The sequence below is a fragment of the Marmota flaviventris genome, chromosome 10 (assembly GCF_047511675.1).
Source record: "Marmota flaviventris isolate mMarFla1 chromosome 10, mMarFla1.hap1, whole genome shotgun sequence".
NCBI classification, from domain to species: Eukaryota; Metazoa; Chordata; class Mammalia; order Rodentia; family Sciuridae; genus Marmota; species Marmota flaviventris.
Genome location: NC_092507.1, coordinates 52,858,587 through 52,878,669, shown reverse-complemented (window position 1 = coordinate 52,878,669; position 20,083 = coordinate 52,858,587). Strand labels below are relative to the sequence as shown.

Genomic DNA, 20,083 nt, shown 5'->3' with positions numbered 1-20,083 from the left:
AAGGCTTGCAAATCAGTCTCTCTCCCTCTGTCTTTCTGTCTCTCACATACACACACAGAAGGAATAGGTAAATGTGAGTGATATTTAGTCAAAGACTTTGGATTTGTGAAGTAAAAGAGGGAGGTGAAGAATTCCAAAACAGTTTTGAGCCTGGGATTAGACACACTGGGATGAACTTTCAGTCCTCTTTGCTTTCAATTCAGAGCTCTGTCACTGCAAGCAAGAAGAAAGCATGTGTAGCTCAGAGATGGCAGGGTACCAGAGGGCACTGAGGAAGGGCTGAGTCAGGTTTTGGAGGACAGGCATGCTCAGCAGGGGAGACATCACCCATGGATGGGTAAAAATGGATTCTTGTGGAAGGAAAAGAAATCAGATACTACAAAGGTTTGTACCTCTCCAAAGTGCAACCTTATCCAACAAAATCTCAGTAGGATTTAAATGAAATTAAAATATTCTTCTTAGAGGGAGGGAATAGTAACGAATAAAAAACAAGGAACACCAAATTAAAGGATGAGAGATGAAAGATGAGAGATGAGCAATTTAGAATACAGGGAAATTGAAAACCAGAAGAAAATCTCAAAAAATCTCTTGTACACACACACACACACACTCTAGTTATTAAGAGGACCATCTTATATAGTTACAAATAACAAATATGGAAATATTACCTTTCAACTTAAAATTCTTTTAACTGAAAAATATAAAAATAATTTTTGAGTATGGTATTCTATCTCAGCCAAGAAAACCAGCACTTTCTCTGTTCAGAAACATGCCAAAAAGGACACAGATGAGACTGGACGGGTGTGTTTAAGAATGATGATTCTACCAGACATACATTAGAAAATCCTCCCTGCCTGGGGCTGTGCATCAACAGGGAATGAGCTTAAGTGAACTTCCAGGACTTCTTTTCATGTATCATGGTCACTCTGGCTGGCAAAATAAACCTGAGTAAGTTTGACAGAGTTTTTCAAATAAAATATCACTAAGGCTTAGTTGAATATTCATATTAAATCAAGAAGTAAAGGGAAAAAAATACTACCACACAGTCTCCAAAATTTCTGAAATAAATTTATCTGAGAAGCCAGTGAACATATACTATGAGGGCAAGTATTTGAAACTTGCTTGGTTTAGGCCACAAATAGAAAGTTTCCTTTTTCTTCTCTATAAAGTGATTTGGAATGTCCTGAGCCCTTGATACTCACCAACACTGATAAGCAATGTTGGTCCCAGGTACCAGGAGGCCTTGGGGAATGAGAAGGCATGAATGATCAGATGTCTCTTCAGCATTCCATTAAAAAACCATATCCGAGGAGCCAAGGAACCAGTGTTGGTCACCATAATAAAGTTTCTAAAAACATATTTTGTTTTTGTCGTGCTGGGAATCAAACCCAGGACCTTGCTCATGTTAGGCAAGAGCCCCACCACTGAGCCATGTCCCCAGCCCCATATTTTTCCTTTTACAAAACAAAACCAAGCTGGGCATGGTAGTGCATGCCTGTAATCCCAGTCTGCAGGAGATTGAGGTAAAAGGATCATGAGTTCAAGGCCAGCCTCAGCAATTTATCAATGCCCTGAGCAACTCAGCAAGACCCTGACATAAAATGAAAAATAAAAAGGGCTGGGGATGTGGCTCAGTGGTTAAGTGCCCCTGGGTTCAATCCCAAGTACAAAAAGCAAAATAACCTCCCCCCCCCACCTCTAAAACAAAAAAAGAAACCAACATGACCACCACCACTACCAAACATTTAAACAACATTACTATGAGAAGCTTGGGGAATATGAGAAGAGGTAACTTGGAAGGTTAAAACTTCAACCCAAACTTCACAAACCTGTATGTCATACTCCACGCAGTGTCTAAAGCTCATTCGTTTTCTTGCTCAGGTGTAAGCACCCTATTACTTTCGCCCTGAGTTCAGGACAGGAGAGAGTCTTATTGCAAAGATACAAAATGTGTTTCTGTGACTGTGTTTGAGTAGTATATACATATATAAAATTTAAGCTCTAAATTTTGTGATTCTTTTCTTGAAAACACCAAGCTTCTACTCTAATTCCTCTCCATCCTCAATAAAGAAGCTAGTTTCATAACAGAGATTTTCACCTTTACAAAAACCAAAAAACTAGCATCCCATGAATAGAGTTTACTTTTCTGGGAAAAACAGGAAACCCATGCATTCCCTTCAGTGTAGAATTGACCATTTAATATTAATGACATAGATTTAGATGCTTAGGAAGGGGGAACTATGTTCTATACATTTTAATTTTTATTTGTTTTATTTTTTCTATACATTTTTAAATGTTTGCTTTGTAGTTTATCTCATTTGATCAGGGATGGAACCCAGGGGAGCTTAACCACTGAGGTATATCTCCAGCCCTTTTTATGCTTTGAGACAGGGTTTTGCTAAGTTGCTTAGGGCATAAGTTGCTAAGGACAGCTTTGAACTCATGATCCTCCTGCCTCTGCCTCCTGAGTTACTGGGATTACAGGTGTGTACCACCATGCCTGGCTTATCCCATTTGACCTTTCACTTGCTTTGCTTGTTTGAGATGGTTAGGGGGCCTCAAGTTGACTGTAGTCATTGAAAGGATGCATACTCCAGCTTGTCAACAGACCTCCTAGGTTTTGATATGAACGTAACTTACCTTGAAGCATAAGAAGTGATACATTAAGCAAATCAGTGTAGTCACTCACACTGTCCGTTGAATACAGTTTATTTCACTAGACTGTAATTTTATACACAGTATGAAGGGGTTTCCAGATAGCACATATATAGTTTACTTTCTGTACTGCTGAAGAACCAATTTTTTTTTTACATTATATCATAATACCCTATTCAGTGAATTTTTCCAACTACATATAAACGGAGATTTACCACACACACGGTGCAAGAATGTCTTTATAACATATTTGAATCACAAAATGTGAATCTAAAATACATCACTGTAATTCGAACACTACTTTAAAATTACAATGCCCCATCATGTCATAGTAGCCAGATTTGATTAATCCCCGTGTAAATCAAAAGCAGTTTGGTGGGTAAGTTCTTGGGTAACTGGCAGCAGCTTTTAACTATGATTTCAAAAGAAATCTTAAGAACCAAAATTTCACAATTTTAAAATGTCTTCCCTTATGTGTTTAATATTCTCAGAGTCAAAAATGGGACATTTTAAAATTTATAGTCTTTTTAAACAAGGAGAATAAATCCAACCCTCCCTTAGCTGAAGGGCTGGAATGGTAATATTAGATTTCGTAGAAACCTAAGAAAAGTATTGTACAGGGGAGTGGAAATGAATTATAAAGAAACATAAAAATTTCTTTTAAAACAGCTTGGGTTTCTCTGCCCCTTCCCACTTCTGTCAAACACAGAGAGAATACTGCATTACAAATAAAGATGCTTTTCCACAAAATGACGTAAACATGTCGGAGAGAAAGGTTTCTTCATTTTCCCATTTTTTTTTTTTTTTTGGAGTGGGGCAGTGGGATGATGCTGAGTTAAATAAGAGATATAACTCCTTAATCAAAGAACCACTTCATCACGCACACAACAGCTAGTGACAATCGCTGAAAATTTCTCCTGTGTTTCCTTTGCTTTCCCCCAAAGTCTGAGAATGTTTGAAAGTTCAATAAATAGTAGAAAAATAATCCTTTACTTAGAAATTTTGAGATGCATCATTTAGAGAGCTTCACTTAAGTTCCATACAGCAACCATGGTATCCAGGTACCGCTAAGAAACAAAGCACAATCTTCAAAGCACACACTGGTGTCTGGAGGTGCCACGTTCCCAGTCTCTGGTTGAGCAGATTTTCCTCTTCCAGTTAAGGAGAGCTGAATGCTTCTGGCTCCCTAGAACATTCCTCTGGCTCAGCTTCAGTGACACGTTTCGTCTGTGTTTGGAGGTTTGCCGTCTGTTCCATTCCATTAGCATCGTGGCAGGTTCGTTAATCAGGCTTTCCCCCTCCGTTTCAGAACCAGCTTCGCGTCCTCACAAATGTGATTTTGTTGTTGCTTCTCTGTTTTTAAACATGCCGATGGGCAGGCAGTGAGTTGAACCACCCTGGACAAAGCACACACACAAAGGGTCTCTGACGGCAGGTTTTATGCTGGCTCTTTTTTTTTTTTTTCTTTCCAGAACATTCTGTATCTCCCAGACCCCCGTCTTCTCTTGGAGCTGAGGAGATTGTTAGCATTCTGCATCGACAGTGTGTACGGTCACAGCTGCCTGTAAGTGGTGGCTGTGGTGCAAGGTGGGGTGGTGTGAGCGGTAGTGGTGGAACTTGTGACTTAGTAGGGCTGCTGTCTGGGGCGGTGTGTCCAGGTCTAAGTCCTCGTCGTGGTTCCCCACATCCACCCCAGCTGACAGGGGGTCGTTGTTGCATGGAGGGTTTTCGCTGTCTTCCTGTGGGCTCATGGTGCTATAACCTGGAAAAGGAACAGAGTAAGTACAGCTGAGAGCTCCCAGACACAGGAGAGATGCCAGGAGGTACCCCTGTTGTGTGATACACAGGTGCAGACACAGACACTTGCATGCTGCCTGCAGATGTTGAAGGAATTTTTTTTCCTTGCAAAAGAACTATGAACTTTTTTTTTGAATTGGTGCATTATAATTATACACAATACTGGGATTCATTATGCCATATTTATACATGCACATTACATCAAAACCTGAAATCACTCCACATCCCACGACCTCTAGGTAACCACCACAGTCATTTGGGGAGCTCTCTCTTGAACTCCTTCCTGAGATTAAAAGTTTCTCTCCTATTAAAGAAATCTACAGGGCTGGGTTTGTGGCTCAGTTGGTAGAGTGCTTGCCTAGCATGTGTGAGGCACTGGGTACGATTCTCAGCACCACATATAAGTAAATAAGTAAAGGTCAATCAACAACCAAAAAAAAAAAAAAATTAAAAAAAAAATCTACGAAGTAGGCAACAGGCAGCTTCAAGGGAAAGATCTGAACAATACTCAGATCCTTCAGGGGTAGTGGGGCAATGAGCTTTGAAATGTCCACAAGGACAAAGCCAGCGTCACCATCACTGTATACCTGCCCCATGGCAGGCACAGTGTCAGGCAATTCTTACATACCCATGAATCATGCACATTAATATCCAGTTTATAAGGGAGAGAAACAATGATCAGAGAAGTTAAGGAACTTTCCCAAGGTTCTAGCACCTAATCAGATACTCCACATCTACCCATAACCAACTAGAAAAGGAATCAACTATTCTCTGTGTAAGCCGGCTCACTGCATTTAAAGATTCATTTCTTTTGGTATTCTGAGTAATACATGTTTCAAAAGAAATTGCCCTTGTTGATCAAAGGATTCCATTCCAGGAACCCTGGCATGTTTTTAAATATTGCAAAAATCTCCTTTAAACGTTTTAGAAGTGGCAGCTCATTAATATCTCCACTGCATCTACAGTTAGCATCAATCAGCACCCACCCATGGGTAGTGCTAGTCACATTTGTGGCTGAAAAATTGATGTGCTTGCAAACAGCCGAGCAGGATTTGTTTGTGATTGAAAATGTCTGCTCTGTGAAAAAGTGAGAAAGGCAATTCTCTGTCCTCAATGAAATCTTACTCAAATGATAGCACAGACCGTCCAAGGCAACAAATATTTATTGGGCACCTCTTATGTGCAAGTCACTGGATTGGTCACTGGGGTAGACACACAGATGAAAACCTGTCCCATAAAAGAAGCTCAAAGCTAGTCTTTAAGAAATAAAACAAATAAAATTTACTTGTACAAGTTATTCAATTACTCATACATTGCAGACCATATGGGCTGGAGGGGGAGATGACAAAACATGAATAAGCAATGTCTTCTTTCCTTAATGATTTTAACTGAGATATAATAATAAGAAGAGACAATAATTCCAATTTTGGGAAATGAGGAAGCATCACAACTCATTTCAGTTGGGCCTAAGTAGAAAAAAATGGGAGTTAATAAGTGGAGACGAGTAAAGAAACAGGAGGCAGCTACCAAGAAAGAGGCTTGGAAATGTAAGGCCATTCCTACACCATGTGATGTGATGTGCACTTGCAGGTAGCTGGAGGACAGGACAGGTGGAAGGCAAGAACTTTAAGAGGTAATAGTAGCAGTATTTGGAAATGATGGAAGCAGTTGGCTTCAAGGGATTATTCCAGACTGGATTTGGTGACCCAATGGATGTGTCTGGTCAAGATGCCAGGTGAGTTGACATTCTTAGTATATGGTTGCTAGGTTCCAAGGCCAGGGAAACAGCGATGCTTTTACCTATGGTGAAGAGACTGGGAGGCCAGAATAAGTACCTCAGCTTCTCAGCTTTGACTGTGCTAAGACTACAATGTGACACTGGAAATGAGACTCCAAAACTTCAATAACAAGTATGGGGTACACTCAGACCACCTTATGCTATACATGTTAAGGCTGTGATAGAAAATACGATTTGGGCTGGGGATGTGGCTCAAACGGTAGCGCGCTCGCCTGGCATGTGTGGGGCGCTGGGTTCGATCCTCAGCACCACATAAAAAAAAAATAAAGATGTTGTGTCCACTGAAAACTAAAAAAAATAAATATTAAAAAATTCTCTCTCTCTCTTAAAAAAAAAAAAAAGAAAATACGATTTATCTCTGCATACTTACAAGCACCCATGGTAATGCTTCATTCATTTTAGCATTCCTGGGTGTTATGGTTTGGATCTGGAATGTTCCCCAAAGGCTTATGTGTTGAAGGCTTGGTACCCAATACAGCAGTATTCAGAGGAGGGTTTTTGGGAGCTGACTGGATCAAGAAGGCTCTAACCTCATCGATGGATTAGTTCACTAATTCATACCTGAGTAGACTATTAGGAAGAGGGGGAAATAGTAAGAGGTAGGACCTAGTTGGAGAAAGTAGATCTTTGGAGGTGTGTCCTTGGGGATGATATTTTATCCCTGACTCCTTCCTCTCTGTATCTCTATTTCTCTCTGCTCCCTGGCTCTCAATGAGCATGAGTAGTTTTCCTCCACTGTGCCCTTCTGCCATGATGATTCTGCTTTGTCACAGGCCTAAAAGGAATGGAGCCATCTGACCATGTACTGAAACCATGAGCCAAAAATAGACCTTTCTTCCTCTAAGTTTTCTCAGGTATTTTATTATAGCAATAGAAAGCTGACTAGCACATGGGGTCCTTCTGCTTGGCTTGCTCTCCCATCTTCCCTCATCCTGCTGTTGTGCTTCCATATGCACATCTCCTCTGAGAACCCTTCTCAACCAAATCCAAACCCGGTCCTGCCAGCCACAGGACTCTGGTGCTCCTTCTATGAGTTTACACAGCATTCTGTGCATATCTCTTTGCTTTACTGTATTATAAATAAAAACAAAAACAGGGCTGTTCATTAGCAAATTTTTTCTTAAATTCCAGAACACAAAGCAGGCACTTAAAAACAAACAACCCCTGCATGCTATATCCCCCAAGCAATGGTATCAATGGGATTTTATTTTTTTCTTAATTTGCAACTTTGCCTCACGTAATTATGATGATAGGTGAGAATTCTTTGAATCCTGCCTAGTGTTGCACTGAATCTGGGTGGTCACAGTACCTGGGTTCACTCAGGGTGGTAATAATGGTAGCTGTCTCCATGGCAACTTGGGGTACCCCCAATTCTTTTGTTACTGCTTTCTGATGAGCATCCCAGTAGAGGCCTTTCCATAGTAAAACCCTCATACTACAGCCATTTCATTTAATGTCCTCATTACAACAAAATTGCTCAATCCCTCTGTAACTTCCTCTTACTTAAAAAATTAATGGAAGTCTGAAGGGGGGAACAAACAGGAGAAAGACAACACAGTTTCTCACTCCACACATTAACTGCTTGCTCAGTGCCAGGCCATTCTGCTGAGCACTGGGAACAGTGATGAATGAAGGCAGACAGGGCCCCTGACTCTGGAGGAGGAAGCAGTATTTAAACACAAAGGTTGTCAGCTAACACTTTCAAAGGAAACAGTGCTTCCCAAAGGCATATGAAGAAAAGTGTCTGCAAAGACTATCTCAAGTGAGAAACTGACTTCAGGAATGAGGCCAGGCATCCATAAGGAACAGAAGAGCCAAGAAGAGGCTCTTGTGCCTTGGCAATCTGCTTATGTATTTTTGGGGTGGTTCCTAAGAAGCCTCTTGCTTGCAGGGGAATGCTCTGTCCTTCTGGGATCTCACGCACCATCTTGTGGCCACAGAGAATAACTGCAGTAGGATATTTCTGCCTCTCCAGGAAAGGGTCTTGTGTTTTTGACCAGGTTTTCAAGGTTCAGCATTTATTTGCCTTTTAAGCATTTTGTAATATTTTCTTTTGCTTTTTGCTTTTGTTAGTGCATTACAGTTGTACATAATAACTAGGTTGATTCTGACATAATCATACAGATATGGAATTGAATCTACTCCAATTTCACTTCCCGGTTTCTCCCTTTTCCCTCCCCTTAACTCTTCTCCTCTACCTTTCACTCATCTATGGTTAAAAATACACGCAGGGCATAACTCTACTTATAAGTGTAACAGTTTGCTGAAAAACAATACTGTAGGTATTCTTAGAATACTGACAAAAATGCCTAGTGCCTGATGGCAAGTTTAAGGTCAGCCTCAGCAATTTAGAGAGACCTTGTCCCAAAATTCAAAGGTTGGGAATGTAGCTCAGTGGTAAAGCCCCATTGGGTTCAATCCCTAGTACTGCAAAAAAAAAAAAAAAAAACCAAAAACAAAAGACAAAAATGGAGCTGGGATGTGGCTTAGTTGTAGAGCACCTACCTAGCACCTACCAAACACCCATAACATTGACAAAAATGGCCCTATTAAAAAATATATTCTTAACTTGAGTAACTCATCTTTTGTGATATAAAATTAAAATTAGATTCCTTTAAAATACAGAAATTTATTGATCACATAATTTTTTTTTTTTTTTTAGTACCAGGGATTGAACCCAGGGGTGTTTAACCACTGAGCCACATGTCTGCCCCTTTTTAAAATTTTATATTTTGAGACAGGATCTTGCTATCTTCCTGCTTCAGCTTCTTGAGTTGCTGGGATTATAGGCAAGTGCCATCACACCCAGCCCACATAAATATTTCTAAATAAAAATGCAGCCTGGGCAACATTTAGTTTTAATTCTAGAAGCTTCACTACTCTAAGCCATACTCCAGGGGCTAGTCTGTTCAGCAGCTCTTTATTTATGTATTTCAAATTTGCTTTTGTGTATCACACCAAGACTCCTGTGAAAAGAACCCACACTGGGCAGCACAGAACCATGGCACTGTGATCCTGTTTACTCCACGGCCAGTCCCAATGCCTCCTCTACAGAAGCTGTCACATACCACCTTTTACCAATCTCAGGAATATGTGCATTCGTTTCTGCTTTCTTCCCGGATTTAATTTCTCAGGTCAAACAGGTGAATCCTGAGCTCCAAACCTATCATATGTTATTTGACTTAATCCTCACAACACATTTACGAGGTAGGAATTTTAAATTTTACTTTAAGGTATTAGAAAACTCAGGTCCAAAGTAGCTCACTAACATCTAACAGCTTGTTAAAGGGGGGGGAGGGAAATATGAAGTGAGCTTGGTTTGACCCTTAACCCTGTCTCCTAAGCTCTCTACTGTACCACCCCACCTTGCAGAAATAACAAGTCTCCCATTTTAACTAAGTCTGCAGTGCCTGGCACACAACAGATACCCCACACAGGGGAATGTACAGAGCAGCAAGAGTGTGCCTACAACTAAACTTCCTTGCTGAATGTGAATGTGTATGTATAGCTTACCCTCTAGGCACCACAGGGACATTAACTTGACACCACCACTCTCAGTGACCCATGGTACAAGTTCAGAAATAAGACAACACCCAGTTAATTTCTATTAATTTCATGATGCATTTGGGAATATGTGGAACATCAATGCCCTCCACTTCTGGTATTGCATTCTGTCTGCATGAAAAACTATTTTTTTTTAACCCTTGGGGATAACAGGGATCCAATTACTGTGAAAAATGAAAGAAACGAAGCCCTTAGCTAGATTCCTTGGTTTTCAGATACTGCCACACTACACCATTCTCTTTATCTAAGCTGTTGCTTCATCTGCCATTTTACTGAGACAATGGGAGGGGCTCGTGGACCACTGGAAACATCACTCAGAATCCCAATTTGGTAGGGATGCAACTGGGGAGAGAGACAAAAAAAGGATTCAGTATTTCTGCTGAATAATAAATTATTTCTGTTGAACTTTAGCAGCCGCAAACCTGTTTTATTATTCAGAGGAGAAGGCACAGAACTGTCGAGCAGAAGAAATTTATGCAGGTTCAAAGGTTTTTTTTTTTTTTTTTGGGAAAAAAGCCAGAAAGTCAAGAAACTGAAAAAATTTAACTTCTGCTTTGGCTCTCCATAGAAACCCTAAGGTTCTATTTAGTTGGTGGAAACAATGTTATTCAGAGTCCAAATGAAGAGTCTCCAATTTACAAAGCAGAGTTTTAGCTTCTCCTGTTTTCCAAACGGAGTTTGAATACCTGGCAGTGGTATAAAAGGTGTCATGGGTTGCTGGGATGAAAATGACCCTGACACTTGAGCATAGGGGGGAAGCACATAAAGATTTTTTTTTTTCTTTCAGGATAGGTGTGGGAAAAGCTAAATAAAAAAGACTTAAATATATTATTTATGCATAAAAAGACTTATTTCTGAGAGAAAAATAAAGATTTCTGGAAAATTAGATAACTATCTTAGAAAATAAAAAAAGAGATTTTACAAGAGATTTTTCATCCCTCTTATGTTTTTTTTGAAATGGTGGCAGTGATGCTGACAGACCAGGACATATCTACTGTTCTTCATGAAAATAAGCAATATGACTTTAGAAGGTGAGAAGCCATGTGGTATGGCCGAGTCTCCAGTGGAGCACATGGCCTTCCTAGTCCTGGGCTCCATTGGCACCTACTCAGCCTAGGCTGTCCCTTAGCATCTTACTGGTATTTGTACATACTAATTACCTCTAATATCCTTGGTTCCTAACTTTCTTTAATAATCCTTCAAGGCTCAGTGCAAATATTTCTTTGGCAAAGTTTTTTTTTCTGAGTTTCCAAGACAAGGCCAGAGATCGGGGTGGAGAGTGCTAGAGACAGCCCAGATTCTTGTCATGCCCCAATAGAGCCCTGAATGATGTTGTAGTTTGCCCAACAACAACACTGGGTGGTTGAACCTCAACAGGTGTTGGTTGTGCTGAGAACCAAGCTCAGCAGTCGGGTTCCACATAGTCAACAAGAATCCTCCTCCTCCTTCCTTTTCTTGTGGTGCTGGGAATTAACCCAGGGCCTTGCATACCAGTTAAGTGCTCTACTGCTGGGCTACACCCCAGCCCTGAATCCTTTGTGGAGAAAAACTTGGAAGCAAACCATATGCCCAGAGGTCATCTGGCTTATGCCTGGAAGTGCTGAGATATAAGCAAAACTGCCCTTGGGCTCCTACAAAATGGTTTCATGCTAATGTGCATCTTTTGGGGGAAACTATGTAAAAATAACTAACTTTAAGCACAGAGCAGGTGAGAGAGGGAGTAGGTGTGAGCATTATCCCACAGGCAGAGCAGGCTCCTCTGGTCTTCTATGGCAGGAAGCAAGAACTCACCATGATCACTTTCAGTTCCGGACCGGCCCCAGTAACGACGCCTCCTTTCTGGACTGTGCGCGTGTCTCTCAATGACAGCAGCTATGAAGCGGGTGTTGCTGACTGCAGGAAGTCAAGGACAGTGAACGTCACTCTCATGCCAGCACCTTCATCCTCTCAACCCCCTTGCTCTGAACATGCTCACTTGCACGCTGGGGAAAGGTATTCTTTGGAGAGCTAGAATAAGCAATTTTTGAAAAAAATTCTGAGGATGAGGAGAGGTGACTTAGAACTGAGGCAGGGAGAGATACTTAATTATCTAGCTTTAACGTGTACCAAGAGGCCATGTTCCAGGTAGCTGAAGGCCAGGGTATCTCAAGGAATGCTCCTTTGATATAGAAAATGTCATTTCCCTTCTGAGTTTTGTGTGTGTGAGTGTGTGTGTATGTGTGTGTGTGTGTGTATGTGTATGTGTATGTGTATGTGTGTGTGACTGAAAAAATGCATATTGGAACATTCCCTTCCTAAAACACTGTTTTGGAAAGTAATGAGGGAGAGAAAGAAAGGAAAAGGTGAGCAGCTTCAGGTCAGAGCACCTACTGCAAAGAATAACAACATAAAGTCTTTTGAGATTTTTCTAAAACAAAGTGAGGACCTACACTTATTCCTAATGGAAAAGGGAGGAAAAAAAAACACACCCACCATGTCAAAGCTTCTTAAATTTTCATACAAGGCAAAAGGACATAAGAAAGAATATTTGTTTTGGATCAGCCTCCTGCTGATGCCTTCTGCCGCCAGGCCGCTCGGTACTCACTGATGCCTCTGTCCTCGTGGCTGTCGTCGTCCCTTTCATCTCTGTCATTCTCCAGGTTGGACATACGCACTGACATTTCTACCCATCATTAAAAAGAGAGAAACATGACTATTTAATCAAACAAAATCACCCGCTTTAATACCCTGCTGAGTGCTCGTTTGATGGCTGGGTGACAGCATTCCATCAAGAATGAATCCTGGGCTGGGGGGGGTAGCTTAGTGGCAGACCACTAGCACAGCACACACGCACACACACACCCAGAGGCAGTAGAGAGTTTCTATCTTGGATGAAAATGAGCTGAACCCCTCCGTGCTTTTTTTAATGAAAGAGGGAGCAGTAATCAAAAGGAGAACAAGAAGTGAATAAACAAGCCAGGCATAGTGGCACATGCCTGTGATCCCAGAGACTAGGGAAACTGAGGCAGGAAGGTCTCAAGTTTGAGGATAGGCTTGGCAACTGAAAATAAAAATATAAGAAGGGCTGGGAGTATAGCTCAGACGTCGAGCAAGTCTGGATTCTATCCCTCGTTCTACACTCAAGCACACAAACACATGTGCTTGCACATACACACACACACACACACACATACACACACTGAGGTTGATTTCTGAAGAAACAGGAGAAAAGAAGTTGATGGAGGTCGAGTGATCTTTAATCCTCTACTATAGTGACAAAACAGAAGCAACAGGGTCAAAAACAAAGACCTACCATGTTGATAAAATGGTGTTACAAATCCCTATAAAAGGCCAGGCACAGGTCACACTGGATGGTGGTCATCCTCAGCCTAGCCAAATCTCACCAAGGGCTGGTGCATTTTCATTATCCCTGCTACTAACAGAGATCATGACCCCTTGGTCCCCTTCAGCTGCAGTCATAGAAAAGCCTTCCAACCTCATTTCATTATTACTGCTGCCAGGGTGAGCTACCTCACCAGTTAACTTTATCTCCCTGAGAGTCAGGTTAACACATCCCTGGGGCTTTAGGAGGTATAGGATGGTCATTAATCGTTGTTGCTCCCTTCAAATGAGTACCATAGCATACTTAAAATCTGGTATCTCAGTATCAAGGTCATGATTACAGATTTTTTTTTTTTTTTTTTTTGCACTTGGATTTGATTACTTTTCCTGTTTTAAGAGATGTGATTATTCCAAGGTGTGCTCCTTCACTTCATATAATAGCAACTGCAATACAACAGATCCATGTTCTTGGCAACAGTGCCATGGGGAATCACCAGGGCAGTGCAAACTTCCCACTCAGTCCCCCAGTTTCCCGGCTGACTCACTAGAGGCAGGCCATGGTGGGCCAATGCTGGTAAAAGAGAAGATCCATGGATTTTCCTGGGGAATCAGAATGGGGCTTGCAGGGTTTAGGCATTAAAGAAAACAGGCTTTGGGGACTTTTGAGATGACTCCAAAGAAGCTAAGGATATAGTGCTGTCCTTGCAATTTCTTAAGAGACTTAACCAATTGGTCATTGTCCTTCCAGCCTTGGAACAACCCCAAGGAGGCAGCTACCTCCTAGAGGAGCACTGGGATTCATTCTGCACTCACCTTGGGCAGCAAGCGGAGACATATGCTGGTGACTCCGGCGATGAATCTGATGGCGGTAGGCGTACACAGCAAGGACCAGCACCATGATGCAGCCCATGATGCCTCCGGCCACAGGACCCACGGGTGCACTCTTAATCATGTTTAAGGTTATCACCTCGTCACCTTCAGCAAATACACAAACACGTGTGTTGGTAGGAGGTGGGGATGGAAGGATGACGATGGATAGGAAGGACAGAGCGGGAAGGGTTCTGATGAACAGTCGTGTGGCACTCTGAATTCTCCAAAAGACCCACCAATGTGGGAATAGAAGCTTGCTTTAGCTCCTTGCTCTAAAATGCTTGCAAACTGGAGCAAGAGCACAAGGGCAAGGACTGTTCAAGTGGATGCAAATCACTTAAATAGACAGCACCCAGCGCTGTAAGAGTCCTAGCTCCTAGAAGAGGAGACCGTACCCAGCACAGAGGTAAGGTCTTGCTGGGGGTCAGGTCACTCATTCACTGAAACAAGGGACCGATGCACAATAAATATGAGCTAAACAGACCAAATTTCAGATCTTATGGGTTCCCTTTAAAGCGCTATTTTCTCTTTGCAGGTAGGAAATTGCAGGTGGACATAGAAAATAATTGCTTGGAGCACAGGTGCCTCAACTATACTCCCAACTGACCCCATGGTAACACATGAGCTCAAAAAATAATGTGGTGGGTAAGTCAAGGTATAGGTGGTCCCCAATCTCTTACGATTCAGCTTAGATTTTTCAACTTGATGATGACACAAAGCAATAACGCATTCAGCAGAAAATGTGCACTGACTTTTGAATTTGCATCTTTTCCTGGGCTGGTGATCTGTGGTGGGATACTCTCCCAGGATGCTGGGCAGCTGCAGTGAGCCCTGGCTCCCAGTCAGCCACATGGACTTGAAGGCAAACAACTGACAATCCACTGTGTGCTGTGTTGCTAAGCTATGATGTTCGACAGGTTAAATGTATTAAACCCATCCTCTCTTAGGATAGTTTCAACTTACAGTGAGGCTTTCTGGGATGTAATTCCATCATAACTTGAGGAACATCTGTATTAATTATATTTGACTCAACTGTCAGCTAAGAATTAGGATTTGGTGCTAAATCCAGGAAGACTGAAAAAATATCTAATGAGAGAAATAGTGTCCTTGATGGTGTCTTCAAGGTCTTGGAGCCCAACCCCAGAGGCTCTCTTTCCTGTGGTGTTCTGTACTCTACCTGAAGTTACACAGGGTAGGTTTGGCAACTGCTGACTTGGAGGCCCTAAATTTGGACGTGTAGCTTTAAGACTTCTGCCTTGTGAAAGCTGCAAGGAGAAAGGGAAATAAGACGCTGCATAGGAAATAGATATACAGTGGTCACTGCATGTCACTGGCCCCGCTAGCTTCTGACAGCTAGAAGCACATTCACGCAGGCGTGGAGTTCAGGAAATCAGCCCTGTATTTCTCAGGACAAGCTTTATGGGAGTGAATTCCAGTATCTCAAAATCTGGCAGGTCATAGGGTTGCTTGCTGTCTCTGAACCGAATATCAAGCCAGCTCTGAAGGTAATTATGTGCCTTGGTTTTGTAACTAAAGACTACTGGCAAAGGAATAGGGGAAACTGGGCAGAGGATTATTATTTTAACATGTTTCTGTTTTGCTGGGTATGGTGGCACACACCTGTAATCCCATTTATTGTGGAGGCTGATGCCAGAAGATTACAGATTTGAGGCCAGACTGGGTCACTGAGGGAGGCTCTGTTTCAAAATAAAAAAGGTCTGAGGATGTATGTAGCTCAGTGGTAGAGCACCCCTGGATTCAATCCCCAGAACCATTAAAAAAAAAAAAAAGATTTTTGTCTTAGTATGTAGGTGGGAATATGTGTATTTAAGAATCAAGTTACTTTGGGCCCCCAATAAACATACCTATTGCTCCCATGTCATCAACGTAGGGACTTTTGGCTCCCACGATGCCCCCAAAGCATTCCTTCTGTGGTGCACAGTAGGATTTGTCCAGGTGAGTCTTCCCGTCATTGTCCACCACACACCATTCACAATCCAGTACACCAAAACAGTCCCTGTCAGAGACAACACTTCATGTTCCAGAAAGCCGTGTGGGCGAAAGGCCACATGAGCCTGGGCACAGACAGTCCCCAGAGTTCAGTACTGACGTGTGCTGTGGATGACCTGCCTTTTCCTTTCTCTTTCTTTCAAAATGGGAACAGCAATAGTCTGCCTGGGGATAGCTGCTTTATGCCTCTTGACCACTTGGAAATGAGAGAAATAAAACTGTTCTCTGTGCATTAAATTATGACACCCACATATCATGGATTAGTGCAGGGTTATTCTAAATCATCCTGAAAAAAGACCAAATGAATATGACCCAAAGGTTTCTTTGATTTTGGTCTAATAACCCCCATGTGTGTGGTCATTATTTAAAAAAAAAAAAGAAAGGAATAATCAAATAAGTTTAGGAAAACTGAGGCCGCTTAAAATAATTTTCTGCCAATTTCTTAGAGCCTTTAATATATTACATTCACAATGACTCTCTTAAGGGAGTACATGAAGTGCTTCCCAAGCCTAATTGATGGGGGCTACTGCATAACATACCAAATTAATCAATCTGATGGCACACCCCTCCTCTGCTAGAGTATACAGCAAAAGCAGGGCTGGCTGTCCCCTGTACGCACTTGCTTTGCTTAATCCAAGGGAACCAAAGCTATAATGAACTAATCACCCCCACCCCCCAGGCTTAGTCTATCACAGCCACGATTCCCATGATGTTTAGTGCAGCAAAACCTAGGGAGGAGTGCAGCAGAGAGCAGGGGACATGCAGCTCTTAGTTCTCCAAACTGCCATGAAGCAGACTTGCTTTCTAAGACAGGGAAGTTAATGAGCTTCAAAATATCACGCAGAGCCTTGAGGCTGGGTTCTGTTTCTGGATTCCAGCAGATCTTGCTCCCTTGCCTTGCTTCTTCACACCACATCTCCTCACCCTGTGTTTATTTCAAGAGAAACATTCCCAGCCTATGGTCAAATGCCAAATAGCTGTAACAAGCAGGAGCTGAAAAATATTTAATCTGGTGGACAAAAGGTGTCTAAAAATCCATTTCAGATCAGAAAAACTGATATTCTTTTCAAAGCAGCAAGAATGGGAATGATCAAGTATTAGCTAGAAAAGCTCAGTGAGGCTGCTGGTCGCCATTCCCTATGGGGTTTGCTTACCCACTTTCCATCCTCTGACTGCACCTGCTGTTGACACACTGGTGAAGGGAATCTTGTAGGCCAGGATCAATGGCTGTGTATGTTACTGGCTCCTGGTGGACCTCACAGCTTGGGTTTCTGTACAAGAAGCAAGTCTGGAGGTTAGGACTGTATCACTCACATTCCAAACTCATCATGCCCTGGTCCTTGACAGTGGTCAGACAAATCTGAGTTTGAATTCTGGCTTTTCCACTTAATGTAACCTTAGGTCAATTATTTAACTACCTGGGATTCAATTTGTTTATGTACAATAGAACATACACACATATAATAAAATAATAAACCTTCAACATAACAGGAAAGTATAAAATTAAAAGTGAATATAATCTCTCTTGCTCAATCTCTTCCTCAGTCTTACTTTTCTGAGGTACTCACTGTTAGCAACACAATAAGGACACTTTGTTTTTTTATACCTAAACAGATATGAGAATCACAGGGCTAATTACAAAACTAAGTGATTTAATGTGTTAAAGTAACTAATACATGGTATATACTTAGTAAATGCTCATTTTTTTTTTGTACATAGCACTGACACTTTTCATATTTTTACATTATTTAAATTTAACCTCAAAGCGTACATCATTGGAAATCTGGCATACTGAACAGGTTCATCATTGGAATGAATCATTTTTGTATACCCCAACCTAAACCAAATCCATAGGAAACCTCGTAGCATTTTGTACATAGTTATGTGTACATTTATAAGGAGATCATATATCATATGTGTACACACACACACACACACACACACACACACACCTCTTACCGATTCTCTGCATTGGTGAGGTTGCCAGTACACTCATTGACCTCTAGGGGGCACTCACAAGGGCATTCACATTCATTTTGTTCCATTCTGAAAAGCAAAGGAAAAGTTACTAGGCAGAGGGTCAATGACAATCGAATATTGTACATGCACTGTAGAAGTAAAATGATGAAACCCTTTGCCAGTTAAAATAAAAAAGTGGTGACCAAAGTTTTAAATACTCAATTGGCCTTGGTCCAGTGCCCCATGGACAACAATGTTGCAAACAATACAGCTCTAAATGTTTCTGTAACTGTGACTTTCCTTTTCCTCAGGACACACATCTGCCTATTCGGTTCACTGTGTGTATGCTATTTTGAATGACTGGCATCAGTTAAATTTTTAAACAGTGTGGGGAACAGAGAGTATGACCCATGGCATTTTTACCGGTGACAGTTGAGACAGAGTCGGTCCACCATGCTGCAAGCACAGAAGGCAAGTGAGTCGCATGTCTCATTGACAATGCCAACAAATGCATTGGTTCCTGGGATCCTCGCCAGTCTGTATTTAGAACAGTGGCTGCCGTGCACAAGGTTTGTCAAATCCCCCTATAGAACAATCAAGGTGTCAGCAGTGACAGACAGTAATGCAAAGACTCAGTCCTACCTTGGTGAAAACAACCCTTCAACCATCTGCTGAAAACAGCTTCAAATAAAACTTTGTTGCTGATTATAAAAGTAGTACACAGTCACTGTTAAAATATGGGGAAAAATTACTCAGTTCCATCAGTCAGACATAATTCCCATTTATCACCTGCAGACATATTATATAATCTTTTAATCTATATCTACACCCCCAAACACATTTTTATAGCTGATTTGATCATCTTTTTAAAAACACAAAACAATATGTCATAAAAATGAAAATTTCAAGAAGCAATAAAAGATGACTTTCAGGTAAGGAATAGCTTAAAATTTATTCAAAGGCAAACCCAATTAACCACATAACATGAAGAAAGATTTCTTTCCCTTGGTTAACAAACCTTTCTCCCAGAGTAATATAATATTTAAAAACTAAAGTCTCTTTAAGAGGCTAGTTTGCTGCTTTCAGAATATTGAAACAATCTAACTAAAGTAGGTATCTCCTTTTTTTGCTCCATAACAAGCAAATTTGGGATAGCCAGCTGATTGGATGGCCAGATGTGTTCATTATATTAAAAAGCCAAAGACTCAAAAGCATGTTCTAAAGTTGTGTATAACCATTTTCCTGCATGTGTCATATACCCCAAGGCAAATGAATGCCTGTCTGCAAGCTATTCTTTGCCTATATGTGTGCGGTGAGGAGGAGCCTAACTGAGAATCAGAGCACTGCGTGAGTTCTTAGGGGTTTAGATGCATTTTTCACTATGTGGATGATGCACACCTCTGGAGTATGTGCAATAACACAGGCTTCCCATCCTGTTAGCTCCAATAACCAGGGGTGCTCCAAATCTAACTTTGTCCCTTAAGAAATTATTCTAATTCACATTGACATGTTTCTACCTGAGTATATTGGCTTTGTCTACCAAAAACTCTGAAAATCATTGCACAAATAATAAGCCACACAGAAAAAGCCAGATTTTCCTATGACAACCTTCCAGCCTCCCTCTGACCACTCCTCAAGTTTGTCAGTGTCCCCCCCCCCCAAAAGAGAGTGCTGCTCAAAATGGTATGGGGTCTGAATGGGGTGGTAATGACCTCCCTTGCTTTGAAGAGTTAATAAATTAACTACCTGAAAAAAATGCATATGCATTGTTAATATATTCACTTTTTAAACTCCTCTCTTCTACTGTACAATTGCTTTTTGCAATCAACTCTTTAACACTTAGTTTAAGATTTTCAACTTAACCCACTACATTCAAAAATTATTTTTAATCCTGCATGGTGGCACATGCCTGTAATCCCAGTGACTTGATAGGCTGAGGCAGGAAGGTTCCAAGTTCAAGACCTGTCTCAGCACTTAGTGAGATCCTGTCCAGAAATAAAAAAATAAAAAGGGCATGGGATGCAGCTCAGTGGCAAAGCATCCCTGGATTCTATCCCCAGTACAAAAAAAAAAAAAAAAATTAAGTTACATATTTAATGATACTTATTC

General features: G+C 41.3%; 1 protein-coding gene across 1 annotated transcript in view; it reads right to left on the bottom strand.

Moving 5' to 3' along the window:
- Positions 1 to 2,693: 2,693 nt before the first annotated feature.
- The window catches only part of Cachd1 (cache domain containing 1), a 203,922-nt gene continuing 186,532 nt past the window's right edge, over positions 2,694 to 20,083 (bottom strand). Inside the window, exons 20-27 of the mRNA XM_027949549.2 lie at positions 18,398 to 18,558; positions 17,975 to 18,061; positions 17,170 to 17,286; positions 15,871 to 16,022; positions 13,949 to 14,110; positions 12,399 to 12,476; positions 11,606 to 11,707; positions 2,694 to 4,417 (exon numbers count right to left, since the gene is read on the bottom strand). Coding sequence (XP_027805350.2) covers positions 4,179 to 4,417; positions 11,606 to 11,707; positions 12,399 to 12,476; positions 13,949 to 14,110; positions 15,871 to 16,022; positions 17,170 to 17,286; positions 17,975 to 18,061; positions 18,398 to 18,558 — 1,098 coding nt within the window. The 3' untranslated portion in view covers positions 2,694 to 4,178. The remainder of the gene's footprint in view (positions 4,418 to 11,605; positions 11,708 to 12,398; positions 12,477 to 13,948; positions 14,111 to 15,870; positions 16,023 to 17,169; positions 17,287 to 17,974; positions 18,062 to 18,397; positions 18,559 to 20,083) is intronic.